The 24,769-nt window shown below is 36.2% G+C and overlaps 1 protein-coding gene across 1 annotated transcript in view; it reads right to left on the bottom strand.

Moving 5' to 3' along the window:
* NEK1 (NIMA related kinase 1) overlaps nt 1-24,769 on the bottom strand; it is a 48,294-nt gene that overhangs the window by 19,256 nt on the left and 4,269 nt on the right. Inside the window, exons 5-20 of the mRNA XM_086464908.1 lie at nt 24,003-24,086; nt 23,498-23,565; nt 23,290-23,376; nt 22,133-22,187; nt 20,684-20,884; nt 17,530-17,590; nt 16,242-16,399; nt 14,125-14,184; nt 13,812-13,871; nt 13,618-13,665; nt 13,451-13,525; nt 10,201-10,379; nt 9,987-10,118; nt 6,513-6,615; nt 3,355-3,438; nt 2,731-2,814 (exon numbers count right to left, since the gene is read on the bottom strand). Coding sequence (XP_086321034.1) covers nt 2,731-2,814; nt 3,355-3,438; nt 6,513-6,615; nt 9,987-10,118; nt 10,201-10,379; nt 13,451-13,525; nt 13,618-13,665; nt 13,812-13,871; nt 14,125-14,184; nt 16,242-16,399; nt 17,530-17,590; nt 20,684-20,884; nt 22,133-22,187; nt 23,290-23,376; nt 23,498-23,565; nt 24,003-24,086 — 1,539 coding nt within the window. The remainder of the gene's footprint in view (nt 1-2,730; nt 2,815-3,354; nt 3,439-6,512; nt 6,616-9,986; nt 10,119-10,200; nt 10,380-13,450; nt 13,526-13,617; nt 13,666-13,811; nt 13,872-14,124; nt 14,185-16,241; nt 16,400-17,529; nt 17,591-20,683; nt 20,885-22,132; nt 22,188-23,289; nt 23,377-23,497; nt 23,566-24,002; nt 24,087-24,769) is intronic.

Below are 24,769 nucleotides of genomic sequence, written 5' to 3'. Positions count from 1 at the left end.
TTACTGTTGCAAGGGAAGTGACCTAACAATGCTGGGCTCTCATCTGCTGTTGCATGTTCTGCAGGTGAGGTATACAAGAAAGGTCCTATGCTCCAGAATTCCAGTTTCTTCCACTGTATGTGCTCCAAAGAAGGTGGAATGGGTGAGGGGGGAAATGGTAACAAATAACAATATATAAGGTTCACCTCTGATACCTGTTTTCAATCTCTCTCACTTCTTTCCATGGCCTCTGCATACTCTTACTTACAGAACAGACTGACAGAGCTATGCAAAAAGGCTCCAACAGGAGTTCTTTATTGGTCATGACCAACTTCTGCAGGCCTTTTATTTAGAAGGTCTATTTAGTAGGCTTCTTGCAGTATAAGAAAAAGGGTATTATTAGAAATAATTTGGCTAGACACAAGCAAGAATTTTAGTTAATTTTTAAGTGAAAATAAAAAAAGCTAAGGTCATGTCCACCTTGGCTTCAGTCAGCTAACAAGAAAAAAAAGATGACTGGAAAGAACACTGGAGACAGAAAAACTTCAGAAAAATAATTTGGCACTCTTCATAGGCAAAGGAATGAATACATATATTCATCTACTGTATATAAAAGGGGATACTATGCAGTACAGTATACTATGCGGTAGTGATAGATATAAAATCGTTAATCAATATAAGGAAATAAACATATCTGTGACAAGATTTGGTCTGAGATGGTGTTCCTCTAGAAGTCAGCCTTCATGCTAAGTTTGCATCTGCAGGTCAGCAAGAAAAACAAACTCTTAAACTTGGTCTCTGAATTCTGAAAATTAGTTTAGGCCTACTTCCTGGAAAGATATTAATCTATTCTCTATTCCTTTGTAGGTAGCATACCTTCTGGGGCACACAACACTACCCCAGGTAAGGTACAGTCACTGGGAATGGAATTTACTTTCCTGATATGCCTAATAACGCACACAGAGAATTAATGTCATGGTCATAGTAACAGTAATTTTGTTTGATTTTACTAACATAAGCAGCCTTGGCCTCCAGAGAAAAGGTTTCTGGAGAGTACCTTTACTTCTGCAGTTAACCGTACTGCAGGTAGAGTGTGGGTGCTCCTAATTTTGAGAGGAAGTGTTGCACCTGCTCAGTGAAAAAACTGAAAGACGCGGTGCAGTACAGCAATGGATCTATACTGGTAGCATTTTAGCACTTTTAAGGGTACTCAGGAGACACAGTAAGATTTTGTAGGGGTGTGTATAGAGATGACCAGTCCCACTGCAGCAGTTTTAAGCTGGTTCAAAACAGCAGAGGAAACAGAGTTATGAGTGAAATTAGCACCAAATGCAATTAAGATAGCATGGGCTTATGGTGCATCAGCTTAGCATTTTATGTGAGCCAGTGCTAGGGACAAACTTCATTGACCAGCCTCTACGGTAACTTCATAGACTCACAAGATCTTCATTTCCCTTGTGCTCTTTAAGACAAACTTAGGAGAACGGCCTATGTTGGTCCCATGTCAGACTTAGCCACTAGCACACCTTACACGGTTTGCATAGTCTGCTCAGGTAGGAATATATGTAACTTTTGCCCTGGATCATTCATTTTAGATTTAAAGAGGCATGGATTCCTCTTCAACGCACTGAAGAAGTTTTGCACCTCAATCAAGGTGAGTTTGGTGGGTTTGCGTCTCACCAGTGAGATACAATCAAGGTTAAGGAAAACAAAGAAAACAACTCAAAAGAAGTCACTAATACAGGAATAAATAGAGTATTTTAGCATTAAAAAAACCCAAACAACCCCAAACCTACGGCAATGTGGAACTGTTTAGCTGGGATGGGAGTCCAAAGAAACTGAGCAGTACTGGGCATGCTTTTGCCTTTTATGTCCACACACTATACCTAAGATGCATGAAAGCACTTAATATGGGTGCTTCAAGGGGGATTGGGCAGGGCAGGAACATTTCTCTAGTTTTAAATCACAAAGCACAAGGTGAATATGTAAGCAGGTCATCACTTGAGGAAACCCAAACACTCCATCAAGACAAACAGACAGGAAGGGGAAGAACAGACAGAAGTACAAAATCACACAGCAGGTAAATGAAAAGATGGAAACAAACTCTGGACCTTATTTACTAGATTGCCTCTTCAGCTAAGCGCTAAACTTAAGTGCTTTAATGGATTGCTTCCAAGGGTGCCTTGGATTATTCATCTGACACCTTAAGAAGTGCTCATTCTGAATCTACTTTATGAACATATTACCCTGGTTTTGTTGTATCGCAAACATATTTTGGAAACGCAATGTTTGAAAAAAAAGTGTATTGATTAAATTGAGCTTATGCCAGGCACTTCTAACTTCAATATGCACCTCCAGAATGTATTAAAAAAATTGCTTCATATGTATTCTGTGGGAGCACCGTCAAAAAGTGAATTCCAGAGAAGTTGCTATAACCAAACAAATATAAATAAGCTAGTGCTCGACGAGAAATTCATGTGTCAAATTCAGATGCCACCTTACATTGTGCTGTTTTTAAAATGTTGTTAGTTTATAGGCACTGAAACTCCACCCCCAGCACTGAAATAACAAAACAGATTTTGCACATTCTGGAAGAAGAGATGGAAGTACACTAACTGTGGAACAGAACTAAATGTCAAAAATATATGTCTACATATAAAACTGCCTATGAGAAAACTCTTCCTGCAGGGATAAAAGAATACATCCTGCAGCCAATTTCCATAAGTATTTAAGACTATTTTTCAAACCAACCTTCTCTCCACGAAGTTTTGCTCTGATCTGTTGACGTTCGTTAAAGTTTTGTAGCCGGATCTGTCTTAATCTTGCCAAATATTCCTAAGGCAAAGAAAGGAAATAGGTTTCAGTCACACTGAAATTGAGTTTACTATGGTTAACTTAAAACACGTAAGGTTCCACAAAAAAAACACCCCACACTATTACTATCACCATATTAGCATTTACTAATCTCCATAAAACCTCTCATTTAATGAAAATAAAGAAAATTGGAATGCATGTTTCTCAGTATTAAGCTATCATTACATCTTACATCACTGACGGCTAGGAATGGTTATATTTATCACAACAGGATTTAGATATACAGAGTCATACCTACGTGTATGCACGTTCAAGAACCTCTCTGAGACAGACTGACCTACACAACTATTATTTTGATTATTTAAAAAAAAAAACCAACTCAAACAACAACAACAAACATAGCCAAACTCTAGAACTTCATACAGCAAATTATTTCCTAGGAATTTATAAAGTCCTTTTATTTTTTTACGCAGATGAACCATGCAGGGAAACTAGGCAAGTCAAGGTCAAAATAGTGCTATTTGTGTGATGAGCAAAGTGGCAAGCATGCGGGAAGCATACCTCTTCCTCCTTGTTTCTGGATTTCCTTCCTCTTGCAGAAATGGGCCTGCCTCCATAGATATCTGCCACGTTTTGCAGTGTACCCTGTTTGCCATTTAATGGTATCAAATTTAAGGTGGCTGGGGTGGTAAAATTATCTGCTTTATCCAATAACTGCTCACGTACAAGAAACTAAATCCATCAACGATCTGCAGTTGTTCTGAAGTTAACCAATAACTCCTTTTTACTTACCCAAAACATGTGACAGTCATAACTAAAAATGCTGAGCAGCCAAAGAGAGAGACTAGAGCTTTAAGAATACAGTTGCCTTCTCCCTGTCATTCTGATCTTCTCCTGCTATGCTAGAAAGCCTAAATTCTGATGGGCACAAGATTTTCTACAGCTGGATTATATATAAATGGTAGCACAAAGTTGGCATTTCTGCCACTGTTCAGCCAAGCGTAAAATAAAAGTGGAATATTTGTACATTCTTAGATTTAAGCTTTTTTCCACAATGATGACCTTTTAAAAATATACAAGTAGCAAACTCAAAAACCTAACAAAATACTCAAATATACACATTACATCTAACGAGCTGTGTTAAATGCCTAATACACATGCATTCACAGCATATAGTCTTGGGTACCATGATGTACTCAGTGTCCTGTCACTAAAAGGACTCAACCTTTAAGGAAGTCCAACACAAAACAGTACGAGAATCATTTAACTCCAGGTTTCCTACTTGGATTAAAATCCAAAATATTTAAATTATTTTGTTCATGATATACCATAAGCCTCTGCTGAAAAGGTTAAACATACCTTGATTTGTTAACTCAACATACAATAAAGACAGTAAACATACACGTGACAGTTACACAGACCTTCTGCCTTATAAAAGACTACAACTTGAGCTTTCTCAGGCTTAGTGTAGAGAATCATCAGTAAATAAATACTCCAGTTAAGTTCTTGATAAGGAGGATTGAATCCAAGTATTTTGGCCAAATGCTCTTCCAGATTGAGCAAAACATCTGTAACTCAAGGAAACAGCACATTTCTGCACTTCTGTGGTTTAGTGAATGGGAGGTCAAAGAACAAATTAAAGGAACCATCCTTTGGATAAGAAGTAGCACACATTCATGAGGACTCCATGAATTCTGGTTTCAGCTTAAGTCATATAAAATGGAAAGGAGTACTTTCTATGTTCACCATTTCAGAAAATATTTGGTTCTATTTAAAAATTTTAATGTTCCTGAGCTTTACAAAAGCCAACTGGCACTATTCAAGTCATCTCATTGTTCTTCATTCTAGCATTCGAGTGAATTTAGGTATTTTCATCAAACTGATGGAGATTTCTATCACTGCTCTTAAACAACAAAGAAACTGGAAGCAAGATTTTTGAGAATTTATTTCTTTCTGTAGATTGTCAACTTTTACTCAACTGCCTGCATCAAAATTTTCAAAGAAAAGGACTCAACATTTTGCAATGTCACACAGCTACAGTGAAGTATCAAATTAGGTCAGCAGTTGCCTTAAAGAAGAGATGACTGCAAGTATCATCAATTCAACTACTGAGTCAAACTTTAGGCTGTCACTTGAAAATTAATATTGACAGCAACTATATTTAACAGAAGCTGGGTAAATTAGTGCAAGTCATTCAACTTAACAAGTCTTTATATGACAGAGAGCTGGGTATTAGTTGATGATTCTTACTGATTTCCCCTGTCAGAACATCATGGCCTGGACAACAGTCCCATCCCTATATGAAGAACTACTGCCAGCTAGTCAAATTATTTTCATGCACAAATAGAAGGAAGCTGCTGAGAACTTCTGCTATCAATGGCAAATGACAGTACATTAATTTGGAGCCCTGGCTTCGAGTTACTAAGACTTAAACATCTGGAAGTTACTTTTACAACTGTTCAGTAACCTCCTTGTTTTATTACGGCAGCCGGTCAAGGATAAAACATTTGGGCTCAGTTGAATACATTAGAGAAACCTGAGAAACATCAACCTGAATACTTGGGTATCCAGCATTAACTGATCCCATACATTTATACTAATGCCAACGAAGTCAAGAACAAAATAGAAGCAGGTACTACTAAGGACTTGTCTAAGAAGAGGCAGTCTTAACAAGAATTGTTCATTTTTTTCAAAATTATTTACTGGTCTTGGAGGTTTTAAAAAATAGAACCATACTTTTAAAGTGGAAGATTCATACTTTAAAACATATATACTAACATAAGAATACTTCACCATCGAAGCAGTGAATCAAAGTATCTAAGAATTGCTTATTGTAAGTGAAATAAGCCCTGAAACAAAGACCTGGCTATAAGTCATGATCTGATATTAGGATATAACTCAGGAGATGCTTCTGTAATCTGCACTTGGTCTCATCTCACTGCAATGCCAGCACGGTCAGTTTGAGTTTCAGCAGCTGATAGTGATATTGTGACTCGGATGTACAGAAATGGTGTGGAGAAGCACTCAAAAAGCAAAACTCTCCAGGTTATGAAAACACATAGTTCAACCACACAAAATCCTAGTGCAAATAAGTAATTTCCAAGATCTCTTTACTGCAAAACAAACTTCCTAAAGCAATACTGAATTTAGAACTGCAAGCATAAAGAACAAAGAACACTTTGTGACACTGTCACACAGAATCACAGAATGTCAGGGGTCCACTAGTTAAAGTCTAAAGAGTAAAGCTTTTAGAAACATCAACCTTGACAGAGATAGATTTCTTTCCAATACCTCCCCAATAAGCAGAATGTGTTTTTGTAAAACACACTACTGTATCTGATCATTAGCTGTATCAGTTTAATCAAATTTAATTTTACGTTTGAGCTACCGAATAACACAACGTACAGTTTAATTTTAACCAAAACTTTAAAGCTATGAACAGAAAAAGTTGCAAATGAATGTTCTAACATTCACAATATCAAGTTAGACACATGCTATGAAAATACTTTCCTTTGTTAATAAAGTCACAAGAACTGTATTGCACAATTTTAATAAAATCAATAACAAAATGCAAAAAACCTACCTCCCATTTTCTTTTTTTTTTTCTTTTAAACAGTGAAGGAAAATATTTAGGCAGCATTTCGTGGTTATGATCCTACTTCAAAGATTCATAAAGCATGCTGAAACAGTAATATACATAGGAAGACCAGATTCCATACCATGTGTCCCTCAGCTCGAGCTTTATTTTCCATGGCTTCTCTCTTTCGTTGCCAGAATTCTTCAACTTGCTTTGCTCTATCTGCAGCTATCCACCCTTTTTGCCTGAGTAATTGTAACACATAGCAAGATGAAAGTTTCTGAAATATGACACTAAAAACCTCCCCCTGCATTTATTCTGTCTAGGACACACACAAAAAAGTAACTTTCTATGAGTAAGGCATCTTCAAAAAAATGCCTTTTATCAGCCAAAATACAAGTCAGACTTCCACAAAATGGAGGAAAATAGGCCCAACTAAGTTAAAAGAACAATTTAAAACAAAAACAAAACCAACAAAAAAAACCCCCACCAAAACCAAAACACCATGTTGTTCTTCCAGATCCTGGTCATCAAAACAAAAATGAATGTCAAAACACAATCTTAGTGCAATCATTTCTGAAAATGTCTCAGCTTGTTTCATTATTGTTATCGTTTGTGAAAACAGAAGACTCTTTCAAGGTTTCCCTTCAGAGATGAGCAAGAACTTGCCACATGAGCCAGTCAGTAAAGTCAATACTGCAGCAGTCTTTCAAGACTGACCTACGTTTGGACTAAAAGCTTCTACTGCTTAGGCAATTAGTTCAGTGCCAGTTTTCTCAGAGTGTTCTGGCAACTCCTTTTGGGAGATCTTGGGGAATTTTTGTTTTTAAAGGGACTGTGAAGGACTTTTTCTACCTTAGAATTAGCCAGAACAAGATGGGGTTTTTTCCACATGTTCCATCCCAGGTCAGGGACCTGCTTGGGCAGACAAGAAGGCTGTGTTCAAGTTACCATAACTGAGCATCTGGCAAGTCTCCTAATACATACGTGCAATCGTTTTGTAAAGGAATCAGTTTCTGATGAATCGGTTAGAAGTGGACTCAGAGGAAGGTTTCTACTAAAAAAACCCAAACAACCAAACAACCTAAAACACTGAGAAATGGTGTAAAATATTCTAACAAATGGCAGAATGATGAGGCAATCCCCTTTCCAAGGTTCTCCTAGCCTTGTTTGACTGAGGAGCATTGGGTGTCCAGCAACAGGCAGGACGAAACTGGAGTAAGCTGATAGCAATAACTCACCAGGCTGAGACAGTTAAAGAAAGAATCATTTTGCAATACAGGAGCTATTGCTAGTAATTAATAAACAAATTAGCACACTAATTAAACATCCTTGCATCCTGTTTCTTCTCCACACACACACCACCCCCACCCCCCCAGCAACAAGGAAATTAAGTATTTCCATATGCTACAATTCATTAAGAGGAAGATGGAGATAAAACTACTTTGATACAACAAAACAAATGCTGTAGCTGCTTTGAAAAGGCAAGACAATCCATGTAGGCGTTGCTGGTAAAGAAACAAACACTTAATAATCTTCGTATACACATATTTGACTCACTACCAAGATTTTTACTGTAACTGTTCATTATGTATGAGCTCAATGTCCAAATCTGTGTCATAGAGCTGAAGCTTAGCTTATAGTGTTGGAGATGTGCTTCCCAAGCAAAAAAAGGCCAAACCTATTTGTCTCAAACCAAATTCACAAGAAAAACTTATTCCAACTAAATTTTATGAAAATGGTTTTCCCTACTGTAAAGCTGAGTGACTCGTTTTGCTGAAACATTTACACTAGATTTCTTCTGGGCTGCATTCTGTCCAAGAGACAATTTTTAAAGATTGTTGATGCTGAATATACCTAGCTTTATGTTAGTTGTGGTGGTGTAATCAGAAAGACTGCAACTTGAGTATTTCTCAACTTCTTTAATAGATGCTCTATATTACCCATCTTTAAGAAAGTTGCAATTATTTAAATTCTTTGTTTGAGTTAAACATCCTGAACACTTATCTTTATATCTCACCTCCAGCTGAAAGAATAAAGTGCAGGAGAGAAATACTGCTAGACTAGCTATGATAATAAAATTGTTTCTAGATAATAAAGTACAAATTTTAAATTTAAATTACCACATTTTAAATGCTAAGAAGCAGCACCTCAACTTAAGACTGGAGGTAATCCAATATATAAATAGAAAAAAAATTTCTCTGCCTATTTTGAAACTTCTGCACAGTATTTTCATTGAGTGCTTCCAAGTTCATGTATTTGAGAACTACTGAACCAGTTTCTCTTCATGCTCTCCACGTTATTCATGATTTTCAGCCTTCTATATAATTCTTCTCAATTTTAACACATTTATAACAGTTTCCCAGGCGTAGCCAAGTATCATTTAACATTGTCAAATGTGTGAGGCAATGCTTCCTAATCTAGGCAAGCTTTAGGGTCTGTGGCCCTTTGTGCAAAGCCCCGAGAATAAATAGGAGAGGATGGAAATACGCATCTACAGCAGCTGGAAAAATACACCTTCTAGTACTCGGTTGTACCAGGAGATATTTTAACCAGCCCACAACAGCCCAAATTACTATAAAGAAAATAAAATACACCTTGTAGCTTTCAAAATTGTAATACCAGTGTTAAACGTGTTATGTTATTACTGCAAATTTTAAAATAGAAAAAAATCTACAAAGGCAAAATATATTCTATTAAAAGATAGCACTGAATAAAATTAGTTTAGAAGAATAAATGTTTTCTTTGGCCACTTCATTTTCCTCACATTAACTCCATTTATTTCTTCCTCCATGGGATACATCATTGGATCTGCAGAAGTTTAGATAATGCATGAGAAAATTTGTCCCTCTAGGAAAGTTAGTTAGAAATGCTCATATACAAAATGCCTGGAAAAAAGATATTTTCCCATTTACGGCTCACAAGCGTGGACACAGTTCTTTGGGCAATAGTAACAGATTTGAACGAGAGCAAAGAAGTTTTGAAGAAGCTACCTGAAAGAGTGAAATCATTAAAAAAAAAAAATCATTACTTGTTTATAATCCTTTTATATATAAAATACTCAGTTTATAGTAATTGAAAAAGAATAAGCATCACTGAATTAGAAGCTGCACATCATTGTAACACCTGGCATTCTCATCACGACAAAGAAAGCTTCTGGAAGTTTTCCTGTTTTCAATAAACAGGAGCAAACAATTCTGGGAGCATTCCAGACACTCTCCTATGCTAGAAAGTCAAACACTTAAATGTAGAGAAGGCAGTCAGAGTGAGATGACAGGAGAAGAAAACTTCTTGGCAGGTAACACAAAAAGTGGAACTATGAAAAAAGCAAAGGAGAAGGCTTATAATGTTACCTGCCACTGCCTTAAGCCAAGAATTTTGGCTGAAATCTAGTTTAGCTACAGTTGTTAGTAATACATTTTTTCCACTACTGGGGAAGCCAAGGTTTCCATTGGTTCTAAAAGAATTGTGGTCTGTGAGGGACTAACACACAGACAGACGGCACATTACCAATGGATAAAAGCGATTTTGAGGGATGTTCAACTACTACATGAAACAAGACACAGAACAAGAATCTAACATGTAGGGACAGATTTATGGATTATCATAGTCCAACCTGTTTGCATTGGCTTGTTTAGACACTTCCTTCAATCTTTTCATTTTTTTCCTAACTGCACCAGCATCAGGCAAATGGTGATGACCTGCAGGCCCCTTAGGAACTCCTGGACGTATTCCAGGTGAAATTCCTCTGTAGATAAATATGTACAGTAACTTTCATTACTTTCATCTAAAGCAGACCACATGCAACTTCTAACGGAAGGTAGCCATACCTTTCAACAACTTCTCGGCCTTGTACTTTTGCCCTCACTTTGGCTTCCCTCTCTTCAGCTACTCTAATGTTTTCCTTTTGCTGTTGCATCTGGTCAAAAATGGCATGATAGTGTTCGTACTGTCCTCTGGAAGACACAGGAAAAGGACCACCACCACCTCCACCGCCATAATATGGTGCCTGGAAATCAGAAGGGGTAGGGCGGAAATCTCAAATACTGTTTTTTAACAAGCCCTTCCAATTTTCACCTCTTCAGCAGAATAAATGCATTAATATGTCCTGCAACAATTCTGAATTGGTCCTAGTTTTATTCCTGGCATGCACCTAGTTTAACGAACTACAAGATAGATAAATTAAAACCTTATTTTTCTATTAGCACTCCAGAATAACAGTATTTTACCTCCCTCTGATAATAGTCTAGCTATACATGAGACATCTGTCACACATTTTGTAAGTTATTGGTAACAAATCCATTGAAGTGCAATTGAAGACAGGTGTTCTACATGGCAAAAAAATCAAAGTTTTAGCACAAAAGCTAAAAGTGATTCAGTACTAACTGAAGTACTAATGCACAATTTGTAGACAAATATCCATTTTTTTCATGAAGATGGAAACAGTTAAGCACACTTCTAAGGTTGCTGAATGGTATTAAGTGCAGATTTATCTAAGAATTCCTATTGTTACCAACCTACAAATTGGTTTCATCACCAGAATTGAGACGCTCCCCTACTAAAGCTCAAATCAGGGCAACATCTACCACAAGCTACTACTTTATGGGAATTAGCTCAGTTATTCTCGAAGAATTAGAATTCCTACAGAACCTTCATGTGAAAATAATAATTAAAAAAATGTTGCAAGCAGCTGTGTACAGTAGTAGCCAAGGATGGATGCAGAAAATGCGAAATTGGCAAAATAAGGTTAAGGTTGTCAGCACATGCATAAAAATGTTCCCTTTACATCTGGGGAAGCAGTCAAATATCTTATGGTAGTGCATCTATGGAATTTGTTTTAACAATAACATCAATGTTCCTTCCAGACTGGTCTTACATACTTTAAACAAATTAAAATACGTGAGTGCAGATGTGACAGGTTTAAAATTGCCTACTTAGAAGTTCTTGAAATTATATTTGACAATGTAGTTTAGCTCACATTCTGAGCTTCAGCTGCTCAACTCCCATCAACAGCTCCCCATAATTCATATGATAGAATATTAACTGAAAGATCTATCCAGGCATTCAAATAAATATACAGGTATGCTGTTCATGTGAATAAAAATAACTTGCCATACAAGACTATAGTTTCTATAAATAGAAGGAAAAGTCTTGCTTTAGACACTATTCAAGATTTCACCTATCGTTGTTAGAGCTCAGTTTTCAAAAGGATTATCTAAAGAAATAGTATGATCAATTTCTAGGCAGATGCTATGAAGCAGCTGCTCATCAACAGTCTGCAGAACAGTTACAGCCCCTGCTAGAACCACAAACCCAAAGCCAAATCCTTGCCACCTCTTTCCGTACTTTCCCCCAGAAACAGATGTCAGCAACCAACCCAAAAAGACTACAGGAGGAGAAAATCATGGGGTGCATGACCCTGCTGTGCCTTCTTAAGAGGCTGTATGGCTTCCTTTATAGGAAAACGAACAATGCTATTTGACAGCATTGTCAGGGAGTTGCTGGACACACTGTTTTAATGTTCAACAAGGGAAAAGGGTAATTAAATCAAGAATACTCTAACAGTATATGGAAACTTGGAGTGATGATAACCTAGCAGCCTGCAGTTAAGATTTGCGCTAAACTATCCAATTTGGAGAAGACATTTCAATGAATTTTAAAGCATGTGTACCATGACATTTTACACCAGTGACACTTAGTGAAAATATACACAGCCACTGAACCCGTTTCCCTAGATGACTGAGAATACTCATGGCAATGCAGCTGTAGCTACAACAGAACACTTTATAGGTTTGCAGCGTCTAAGGACCTTGGAGCAAAACTCTCCAAGTTAATCAGAAACATGACTGTTTTCAGGAACATAAGTAGCACTCATCCAAACGTGACGACACTGATATGTTGTCTTGTATGGAAGCTTGTATTGATGCCTGCCAGTTTCACCTTGAGAAAGAGAGAGGACAGCATAGAAACCAAATTATTTTGTTTGATTTTTTTTTCATTAAATCAGTACCTGTCAGTCTTTAAAGTCTGATATGCTTAAGTTTGCTTTTATATTTAAGCTTTACTTACATGGTGTGTGGCACACCTCCAAAGACAACATCTATTTTGAAATAATACACTTAATAAGCAGCTACTGAAGCCTGGTCAAGTGCTTGTGTATTCCTTGTGTTCTTGTACAAGGAACAGAAAATAAAACCTCTATTCATTTTGACCCTACTGCTCAGTCAGAGTTTTTTTACAAAAACCCAACTAAACATGTTTAGGCTAAGTATTTTTGTAAGACTCACTACCATCACAACAAATAGCTGTGTTTTAGACATTTGCTATTGTCAGACAGATTTACATCACACCAATACTTAAATTCTTGCACTGGCTCTGTCTGATGAAAGTACACAAACCTTTACATTCACCTAACTTCATGAGACTACTTTCCCGAACAGTTATGGTTTTTTTCATGAAACTATGCAACACAAAACCAGGCAAAAATAGATTTTCATAGGAATCAGATTAAACTATGTAATTAAATTTTGTAAGAAGTGAATGGCTAAAGAGTTTACAGCTTTCAGAAAAAAACTAATTAGATTTACTCAGGATCTTTTACCCACCTCCTTAACAACTTATCAATATATACAAACATTTATGTTGCTAAATAACAAAGAATGCTTAGAAGCAGGTGTTTAATACTGGGGAAGAGGTCCATTATCATATTACGAGAACCCGGAAAAAGATTTCAACAAAAAAATTCAAGAACAAACTTGAATGTGAAAGAAGCTGTTCATGCATAGGTTCGGCACAGAAGAAACAGCAAAACCAGGAGTGGAAAAAAGAAAGTGGTGCATGAAAACCATTACTGGCAGAAAGAGAAGAGATTTAGAAATTCAGTAAATATTAAAAATTAAAATTGCACATGATCTCCAAAAAGCCAGTAAAGAGAGTCTGTTATACAGTTTCTCTTAAATTAATAATGGGCAGTCCTAAGAGTTGACCTCCAAGAGCAGATCTTTCGAAAAGAGAAGATCATGCCAGATAACCAAAGGTGGGGAGAACAGACTACACCACATTTCTGCATCTGCTGCCAACCTTAACATCACCACATCCACCTGAACCAAGCACATTCCTCCATCCTTGTTCCCTGGCTCTGTTTATTCGTTCCATCTGAAGGAGAAAACAATACAGGAAAACATAATTCAAGGAATCTCTAAGTAAAAATTGAACTTCACTATTAACACATTTTAAACATATTTTACCCTTTCTTTTTCCAATCTTCTCATTTCATCTGCCTTCAGTAAACTGATCTGCAATGTGCAAGGATTAAACACGTTTAGTAACTGGGAAATTGAACTGCTCCATAATCTTAAGCAGCATAAAACACACCACACCTCAAGATATTTAATTAAAATTACTATGGGTGGAAACAGAAAGTCTCAAGAATCTTGTCTACCTGATCTCTCTGGCGTTTTTCTTTTTCAGGCAATTCTAACCTTTTCTTTTTTGAAGGTTCCTGAAAAATAAGCATATAATTTGGTATTTATTACTGAGCCATTATTCTGTCAAGTCTCTCTCAAGATAGGTTAAGTGCTCCAATTGCTGGTGTATGTCCACAAAGATTAAAAGAAAAATTTTAAAAAAATTCACTGTTACATAGTGTTTGGGAAAAGAGATAAGGAGGAAAGGTTTGAAGGTTTTATTTTGTCATTCTTGCTCTGGACTTAGCTTTTGCTTATTTTGAAAATTAACAGATGATTTAATGATACCTCAAACATTTTCCTCCTTTCTTCTCCTGGATTCATTTTCTTCATTGGACTTGGAAAGGCCTGGATAAAAGGTGAAACTTCAAATTAGACAGCACAATGCCAGAATGAGAAAAAATTCTAATTTAAAAAAGAAATAAATCTTAAACTCACAACTTAGTATGTGCAAAATAGGGCTTAAAATAATTACTCAGGAGGTTTTAAATGAAAAACACTGCTAGGACCTAGGTGTAAATGCTACGGTACTTGTTCATCCTCTACTCAAAGCTCTGTCTTGAAAGCTGAAGGCAGTAATTTTTAAATCTGTTTTGTCTTAATTTTTCTTCTCTGGCAGTATTATTCTGCATTACAATATTTTCCTATTATAAGTCTTTGAGGGTCCCTAGATATTAAGATTCTCTTTTATTTGGAGAACAGATTTATTAGGTTATCTTTAGGCTCTTCCGCTTGGGTAACTCTAACCAAGGTGTTCCCCGAGGAAGGGGAGAACGCAGCCACTACTGAATAACTGGTAAAGGAGCAGCTATACATAATAAACCATGATGCTTACTCTAACCTTCTCAAAAACGTGACGGTTAGTTTTAAAGCATTTTTTTCCTGACTGTACTAGAACAGACAGCTTCATAATATTTTCTTTTGACGACTTAAAATCCTATCAAATGAGTATTTTAAAATCAAGTATTTCAGAAGACAGAAGCCTTTAGAGGCTTAAGTTAATGTAGTTCAACTAAGCTAACATAGTATCACTAAACAAAGGAGATGACTGTTACATGCTCCTTCGAAGAGCCAGTTGAAAGCTGAAAGCTCAGACCACTCTGGAACAATGGCAAAGAGAAGAAAATTTGTATTAAACTACAGCCGTTGTTTCTAGCCTACATCTTCCCCCTTGTCACTAGGTACAATCCACACAAAGAATGTGTCTCAAAATTGCAGCACTACTGACTCCTTACATGTAGCAAGAAGATATTTCCTCAGTCTCTACCCTGGCACTTTGAGTCTCTATACAAGTTGTACCAGCGCTGGCTGGTGATATTGATTATAAAGAGCAGTAGACTAGCAGATGGTTGCGCAACCAAGCCTTAAAACATAAAAACCGCATGGTCTCATAAGGACACACAAGAAGTCTGTGAGTTCTTTTCTTCTTGCTCTCTTTTTCAAACTGTGTATCACAAGCCAACAAGGTTTGTGTGATCAATGAGCCTTTCCCTAAACCTCCGATAGCTTTTGAACTTCAAGGATAATTTTTCCACGATAATTTTCTATCCACCTATCAAATTTGACAGATGGATAGAAATCTCAGTATTAGGTTCTCCAAAGTGCACTGGAGAGAAGGAAATAAAAAAAAAAACAAACCCACAAAACCCCCACAACAACAACAACAAAAATATTACTTATTCAGAAGAAAATCTGAATTAGTTCTCTTGCTGAAGTGGGAACTTCTTGGTTCCTAGTTGTTTGGCACATGCATGTAGCTCAAAACTAGCTGTATCATAAACATCTCCTGGCCATGCAGTAATTAAAGGAATAAAGAGAGAGAAAAAAAGTTTTATGTAGTAAGGAGTACAGAGAAGATGACTGGAAGAAAGATGAAAAGTACTGTATGAAGGTATACAGAAGACTATTTCTCATTAGCTCATTGAATTAAGTTTGTGAAACTCCTCTTTCAATTACACAATTTCTCTGGCTGACAACACTTTAGAAAACCACTAAAAAAGTTTTCTATGTTTTGAAAATTTGAGATTATTTTTGAACAAGGAAGAAAGATGCAAAAATTCTTTCCAGTGTCAATGATCTTGGTATACCTGGCAGACTTCCAACATTTTTAAGAGTGGTCAACACCAACAAAGGAATTGAAAACATGCAAAGCACATCTAATTCAGCAGTGGAATTAGAAACCAAATCTAAGGTAGCAGTCTCCAAAAATCATTATATTAAAATCAACTAAACAAACAAACAAAATCAATAATGAAGCAAGCTAAGCATTCAAACTACTACTACTTTCTCTGCAGGTGCATGTATCCACATAAAAAAGACATTTTGAAAAGGAATGCACAGTGTTTTCATAGCATTTAAATAAGGTATGAGCAAAACACTCCAATGTAAGCAACTTAGCTTCTTACCTGTCTAGATTTAGCCAATGGCTTCTTCTCATTAGGCTTTTTAGGTGCATCACAAGGCTTCCTGATCCCTAAAGGCACTCCATATTTTGCAGCAGGCTTGGTAATTTTCTGAGCTGGTGCAACTGAAGTCAGTATTTGTTCTTGAGCTGGTCTTTTAGCTAAAAAGAAAAAAAAAACAAAACAAACAACCAAAACCCAAACTGTTCTCAGCTATCCAGGCTGGCCAGTGTATCATATTTCCCTTTCCCAATGTCTTGGAACAGCAAAGCTGGAGGAAAATGCGTGAACAGCTAACATTTCATTCACATGAGCTGACACATAAGTGCAGTATTCTCAGTTGTCCAAAACAGCTCATCTACATTTCATGCTTGATAAGATACAGCAGAACACAATCCCTGAGCTTTTCACTCTCAATACTTCAAACTGGAGAACTGAAGCTTGTTTCAGCTGCCATACTTTATTATCCACTTGCTATGGTCACAGGGAAAAGTGCTCCCAACGGAATGGAGAGACAGGCTTCCCTCCACTACTGACACTGGACTACAATCTGCAACACTAACATCAGCAGAAGATGAATTCTTTAAGTACTTCAATGGCCTTCAGGGCTATAGTCTTCCCTGTAGAATTCCTGAAAATATGCTGATATTGTGGATTTGATTCTGTGTTAGCAGGGCTCTTTTACTACAGAATAGCAGGACAGCAGTGAAGCACTCACACAAAACTATCAAAAGACAGCAGAGCACTTGCCACAGCTTCAAGTAATTACAAGAAAATAAAATAAAGGGAAGAAAATCCAGGAAAGAAAGGGTAAACTAATGCAGGAAAATGAAGTAAGGTAAGAATACCTTGACAAAATGAACCACTATCTAATTTGCTACCAGTAGCAGAAATTCTGCTGCTCTGAGCTGAAGTCAGGGTGTAATCCTGGGATCTCTAATGAAATCTCCCACATTTTTCACAAGAAATAGTATTTCTATTACCCATTTGTCATTAGTAAGGGAGAAAAATAAAATCATACAATAACAACATATAAATTATTTCCAGTTTTTGCAGTCTTCACTGTCTCCTTAAATTTGGAAGCACAGCATACTGCAAGAGGAAAAAGTACACCTAAAATATTACAGGACCATGGTTTGTATTACATCACGTGTACTCTACATACATCCAGCTCCCCTTTTTTTTCCTGAAACTCCTAGAATCAGCTATAAGAACAGACCAATAAAACCAATAAAAGAACAAAGCTACATACACTATCTTGCCAGAGCTGAAAGCAAAAGCACTTACTTACCTGGTGCAGCATGCGGTCCAAACTTCTGGAAGATTTTGTGATTGAATTCTTCTGCAATAAGCTAACAAAAAGTTGAACAGTTAGCCAACAAGATTTGAGTGTGAAGCTAGAAAGAACTATTTTTCAGAGAGGTGTGCCACTCCCTGTAAGCATCTAACTAATTTATGGTAACTTAAATTTAAATGAATACTCAAATTTATATACTCAACTTAGTATCACTAACATTAATATGAAGCTGGATTCAGTATTTTCAAACACTTTTGGCACAACTACTAAAATAATTTCAAAAAAGCAATTTAGTCTGACTTCTAGGTGGCACATGCCACCTCGTTTACGAACTAGCTAGGAATCCAGAGGAAAGTTAATGTAAGCGTCAACATAGTTTTATGCATAGTTCATTTTAGATTTCTGTAGAGTTGCCAAATTTTACTTCAATTTCTCAAAGAGCTTGTTTGTAAAACCCCAATCCTTTAAAAATGTTTGCAGTTTTTAAGTTTCTCTATCCTTTTCAAGATGCAAAGATGACTACATATGTGGATATCCCGGAAAAAAGTATTTGGTGTGCTGTCAGGAATACCAAATTAGCATAATAGTATGTGGAAAAGAGCCTTACTGGAGTAAAAAAATTGGAGTCTAGACAAGGAACACTCAAACATTAACAGGCCATCATCTCGAATTCTGAACCCAACTTCAAAAAATATGTAGTAGAAAGGAAAAAGGTTCAAAGAAGAGCAGCAAGGATAATTAAAAGTGTTGAAAAGCTTCAGTACAAAGAACATAAGCTTGCTCTTCAGCCTATAAAAAGATGATCGAGATGTAATGTGACAGGTCTAGAATACCCCAAGCGATTTTGTAGAGAAACACACAAGGGCAGCAAATGATAATATAGGAAGTGGGGTACAAGTGGGTACAAGGAGGAAGGTTTAAAATAAACAAAGTTGATGCTTTCTGCAACAAGTAGTAGACCTGTGAAATTTCTTACTGGTCATAAACACACAGGTTCAAGGAGAAATGAGGTAAGTTCATGGATGAGAAATCTATTGAGGACAACTAAATACCGAAGAAGATAGTTTCTGAGCTGATGCAATTGAGACAAAAAAAGATGAAGGTTGGACGAGTACTATAGGGTACTGTCATGCAGGCTTGCCATGCTCCTATACGCCTCACCAGACACTGCTTATGGCCAGTGTTGACTGCCCACAGGATATGGAGTGAGACTGACTTTTAGCTGAGCCAGCACCATGTTCTCATTTTCCAACAACCTGCTCAATCCGAGTGCCACAACTGGTGCTACCTACAGAATATTCGAAGGATGGGAACTGCAAAAGTATATTTCACAACAGAAGAGCTACTTGCAGCCAGATAACCACCATACTACAGACCACCTTTCTAGAGCATGCCAGGAATGTGTTACTTCATGTTCTGACAACGACTGACAGCAATGTTAAACTGAATAGTAGCTAAACCACAATGTTTTAAGGAATAGTCTTTGTAGAATCTTGAACTATACAGATTATTTTGATTTTCTTAGAGTCTACCAATCAGTTACAATGGATGCTGAGGAGTGAAAACAGAAAAAAACCCAAGAACCGAAGTGCAAACTCAGTACTGTGCATATGATGGCAGAGAAACTTTTCAACCTGTACAGGCTGTCACCAAAAGATTCTGTAAGCAAGAAGTCACACATGATAACGGTCTCCTGCTAATGGTGTTTCAGTGATCTTGAAGCTTTTATTTGGGTGGTAAACTGTAACAACTGAAGTGTGATTTTCCCATGATAACACAGCCACTGAGAGAAAAGAAACATGACTCCTCAGTACTTTCAAAAAGCTCCCCCCTTTTTTTTTTAGTTGATGTATTTAATCATTTAGTTGATTAGTTAGATGCACTCTTTACCGTAACTTAGTAACTATGAAAATTAAGGAATTTATACAAAACTGATTTACTGTCATTTAAGAGCAGGATTTCAGCAACAGTTGCAACATGTTGAAGATGTCAGCTATAGAAGTTCTCTTGAGGTCAGACTAAAGAAAGCAGGGGACAACAGCATTAGCCATGGTTCAAAACAAAAGAAAACAGGTGTTCCAGCTGTGTCACAGAATGACCACCTCTGGCTGACCATGAACATACCAGTGATTGATACATTTCGCAAAACGTCCTTCCTGGGTGTGGAGGTTTTTTGTTTCTTTTAAGATTAAGTAGCATCTCTAAATCAAACATGTTAGTGATTCAGTCAGAAAAATTGTGTGCAAGTATTCATACTCAATCTAGGAGAAATTAGTATTATCATCTGGCCATAGTCTCTTAGTAATTATACTATTCCTGACTAACTCCAAATAAAAATTTCATATCCATTCTAGCTACTGGAAATAAAACCAGATCAAACTACTACTGTTGTAAAAGTTAGAACAAACTTACCTGTAAAGACTTCTGAATCTTACCTTTCATTAGGACTTCAATCTGAACTATTATTAGTTGAACGTCTCTTTCATATACAATCGAAATTTCAATTATATATAGCCTTCTCATAAAATTTCTTTAGTTACAGATTAGAACCCATTAGAATTCTTTATACTTAGTGAGGTCTCCTTTTGCATTCAATTCCTCCCTGTCCTTTCTTTGTCTACAGTTATTTACCTCATATCAGTACTATTATTCTCTTGTTAATCTTGATCTCTTTTGATCAGATTTATATTAAAAGGACATGAATAGATGTCAAATGATATCAAAAGATTCTAAACAGAGTAGTGAGCAACTTCTTCAAGGTTATATACACGTGATACACTTAATTGATATTCATTGACAGCACCATTTATGAAAAAATGTGTATCTAAACAAATCAACACCTCACTCATAATTCCTAACTATACAGAAAACCGCACAAAACAATGCACTTAAGAAAATGCCAATTTAAACTTGTCTGTGGAAACTACCAAATTCTTCAAATTCAGTAATTTCGGATTTTTCTTTACAGTTCATAGTAAAACTCTTTTTTTTCCTCAACTGAAAGTGTCCCTATGAAAGCTTGTCCCTATGAAAGCTCTAGGGAATACCATTGCTCAAATTTCTCCTGTTGTATATTAACATTAGAATAAAGAAAAAGAACAGTCCTATGATGTTTTTAGCAAAATTAGTATTAAAACTAACTCCATACCTGTGGTGTGAGAAATTTTTCAACCCGTTTGGCTATAAAGTTTTTCTCCAATATGGAGTTTACTGATGGTCTATTCCTAGGATTCCTTTTAAATAACTGTGTCAGCAGGTTACGTAGGTCATAGGAGTAATGCATAGAAATGGGAGGAAAAGGTCCAGAGATTATCTTCAGTACCAAGTTCTTCATGTTACCAGCTTCAAACTGTATCATGCAAGAAAGAAAACAGTTACTACGTATTACTTACAGCCTGTCCACATGCACAGCTGCATATAAAGATGAAAAGGAAAACAAAAAAAACCAACACATCTTCCCTTGCCTCAACATACCAAAACCAATTTTCAAGGCCATCAACAGTTTACATCAGCAGTTTAAAATAATCTGCTGCCAAGCACTTGGATTATAAATACATCATAATACAGATATTTCATACTATAGAGATATAATTTTGCTAATAATTATTTCCTTCCAGATCTAGACTGATGGTATATAATTAAGGATAAAATAATTACATCACTATCTGCTTGATCTACTCTCCCAAACACTTTGAAGCACACATGCCTTCCACTCTTTTTAGTGAAGACAAATTTCAAATAAAAGAACGTGAAGCATTCACACTCATTCAGTGTAAAACTAAAAGGAATGCTTAGGCTTCAGCTTAGCTCAGGAAACAGAGCACACCATTTCAATTCCTTTGTACAATAAAAAGAAAACAGTACATATCACCCACCTCACAGAAAACAACCTATTGCCATCAACTCTCAGAAAGGCAACATTGTCAGCAGAAAAAATGAAGTAATAAGAAATTACAAAAGCCTGAGATGAAAGTAAATCCTTATTCCTTGAATTTTTTTCCCAATTTTTATGTTGTTATAACCTTTTTTCTTTTAATAAAAATAGCTATTAAAAAAAAACCCAACAAACAAGACAGAAGAAAATGTATTTTCTTCTTTTCTTACTGAAAAATGGATGATACAGATGTATTCTTCAAAACAACACACACACACACACATAAAAAGGCAAAGGGGGGGGGGGGGGGGGGGGAAGGCACCCTGGGAGTTTTTTCTAAGAACTATTCCTGTTCTAAACAGCAATGTATTAATCCATCTGAACAAAAGCTGACGACAAAAATGTCAAGTTTTTTGAAAGAAAGGAACACTATTCACAGTATTGTTTGTTACAACACCTAACAAGTTTTTCAGCTAACACAGTTCATTAAAAACCTACACTGAAAACAAAACACACTGTGCTAAGATTTCTGGAGAGTGGCATGAACCAAAACACAGATGGAAAATGTTGGTCAGTATAGGAAGAGGAGATGAGAATATTGAAGGTAATTCTAAACAGTCACCATGAAAGCCTTTCAGCAACTGAAATACATCTGTGTACCACCAGGAAAAATTCCTGTTTGAAATCTCTATTCTTTTAAAGACACAAGAAATTTCTACTCACCGCATGTTTAAGTGTGCACATTTCATAGAGAACACAACCAAGGGCCCAGATATCACTAAATCAAAGAGAACATATCTTAAAAGTTAGCTCTTGGTGTAACATTGCAAAGTAACTTGTATCTGTGAAATCTTTGAAAAGTAAAAGGTTGTATTTCAAGTATGTACAAGCTCCCTTGTATGTCCATCTCCCCCGCCCCCAAAACCCTGAACAAAAAAAAGATTCAACAACCAAAACCAAGGCCAATCTGAAAAACAGATGAGGTTATTTGGGCTCCAAATTTTATTTAGACTTTTTCATCTGAACCACTCCAATCACAGAAATTAGACAAAATATGGACAGAGGCGCTTTTTTTCTTTAAACATATACATTTGCCTGAGGTCTTTGAATTAAACAAACAACAAACCAAACAAAACTCACCACCCAATTCAGCAAATACAATTCTCAAAGTCAATTTACTCTGTTTAACATGGATCTACCTTACCCTCACTCATTACAGGATTACAGAATTTGGTTAGAATACTATGGGATAATAAAACCCATGTAGAAGAAACTAAGGGACACATAATTGTAGTAATTTTTATCTTTAAAAAAACCAATTGAAATTAGTGTAAGGCACTCACAGCAACGGGTACAGCAGCTTGTATAGTATATAGTATAAGACTAACTTGATAATGACCATTTTAATTAGATTAGGGATGCTGTTACCAGATAACAGCCTACTGCCAGGAGAGCAAACATATAAGCGAAGTATCTGTATGACTTTGCTATCTGAAGCAAGCTGAGCCATCTATCTATGCATGTGCTTAGAGAATCCAATTATTGTCTTGTGATTTCATCCTTAATGCAATTTCACATTTGTATTGCACAAACTAAGGCAGTACAACTAGTGGGCAGATAGGCAAAAGGAGAGCCATAATTAAGAATACGGCCAGATCTCGAACTCAGAGCATTAAGTTAAGTCATCTCTGCATCACGTTGCTTTGTACTGCACAGACCTACTAAGGCCTCACTTGTACAAGGAGACTCGGTACCTTCTTGGGTAGGAGATGAACTAACAGCAGTTCACAGTCATGTGAACAGAAGAGCTTTAGATATCTAAAAGAACTCACTTTCTTCTCCTTACCAAAAATTTTTCATAAAATGCTAAAGGTACTAACCTTTTATTGTTGTAAGGTTTGTTCTGACATATTTCAGGTGACAAATAGTATGGCGTTCCTATGCAAGTGCGAGCCAACTCTGCAGTACTAAGGAAAAATAAAGAGTGAATCTTAACTAGTTAACCTCACATGAAGTACACAGATTGCGTTTTCCTAGATCAAAGCAGTTTAGATTAAGTCAGAGAAAACAGCATCAAATAGGAGTTACCTGTTAAGAACTCTGGCGATCCCAAAATCTCCCAGCTGTATTGTTCCATCTTTGGTTAAAAATATATTCTTGATATAGAAATTTTAAGAAGTCTGTTAATTAAAACATTCATACAATTGCACACTTTTTGTTCTCAATATGTTTTGGGAAGAATAAAGTTTTCTACCATTCAATCACTTTGAAGTCACTATCAGTAGTGTTATTGACCACTTATGCTAGTCTTCCTTCATCAAAATTAAAGAAAACACTACTACACATTCTAAAACATAACCTTTTCTGTCCCCACACATAAACATATGAGTAATACTCCAGTAGCTTCAAGCCTCATCTGTTTGTACAAATATCATATAAACCTCTTCCAGACAATTCCGAAGAAAAAAGTCTTTCCAGTATTAAAGTGTTTATGTAAAAAGACTATTTTCCATAATTTGCCAACTTATACTAGCAAAATGTGAATGCAATCACTTTGGAAGTAAATTCAGCTAAAAAATAGTTACCTACATACCTGTGACTTTATGTCCCGATGCAAGATTTTTCTATCATGTACATGTTTTAGTGCTAAACAGATTTGTACAAACCAATCCAGAATCTATGTATAAAAAAAATGCAACATCAGCATCATTATTTATTTGGAAGCTTCCCCAGTTACATATTTGAAGATATTATCAAATCAGTTTTGTAAGTCAAGATTTTACCCTGTTCCCTCAAACCTATCTTCATTTATACCACAGATTAAAACCATAACAGTACTGTCACTATAATGCACACTTTTTCATGAAAGATGCCTATTACCCAAATTAGATATTAAGCCTGAGACTACTGGTTTCATTACGTATGAGCCTAACAAAAGTATGCAATATGAATTTTTGATTGGCTAAAATGTTTAAGACATGGAGCTTCCATCTTAAAGATTGTACTTGCGCTGTAACCAATAGATGTCTTCTTGCAGTAATCAACCAAGAGTCCTAGAAAGCCATCCTGATGTTTACAGAAACACTTATTTTATCATACAGTAATTTTAGGTATTCAATGAGAAAAGATTTCAATGAGAAAAGCAACAAACAACATATACCTAGAAGATTATAAGCAAGCCAACAACCCCCCTCTTTTTTGGTAAATTTGTAAAAACCACAGTATAAAAAGTGACTAACAGCAAGAACTTTTCCATGTGATTAGCAGTTTCACATTCTCAACTTAGAAGTACATACATGTCAAAACTACAGTATAATGCAAGGTGTAATTTTCACTTTTCCACTTTAAGTTCTTCTTGTA

The sequence above is a fragment of the Leptosomus discolor genome, chromosome 4 (assembly GCF_034619465.1).
Source record: "Leptosomus discolor isolate bLepDis1 chromosome 4, bLepDis1.hap2, whole genome shotgun sequence".
NCBI lineage: Eukaryota > Metazoa > Chordata > Aves > Leptosomiformes > Leptosomidae > Leptosomus > Leptosomus discolor.
This window is presented reverse-complemented; position numbering and strand designations above follow the sequence as displayed.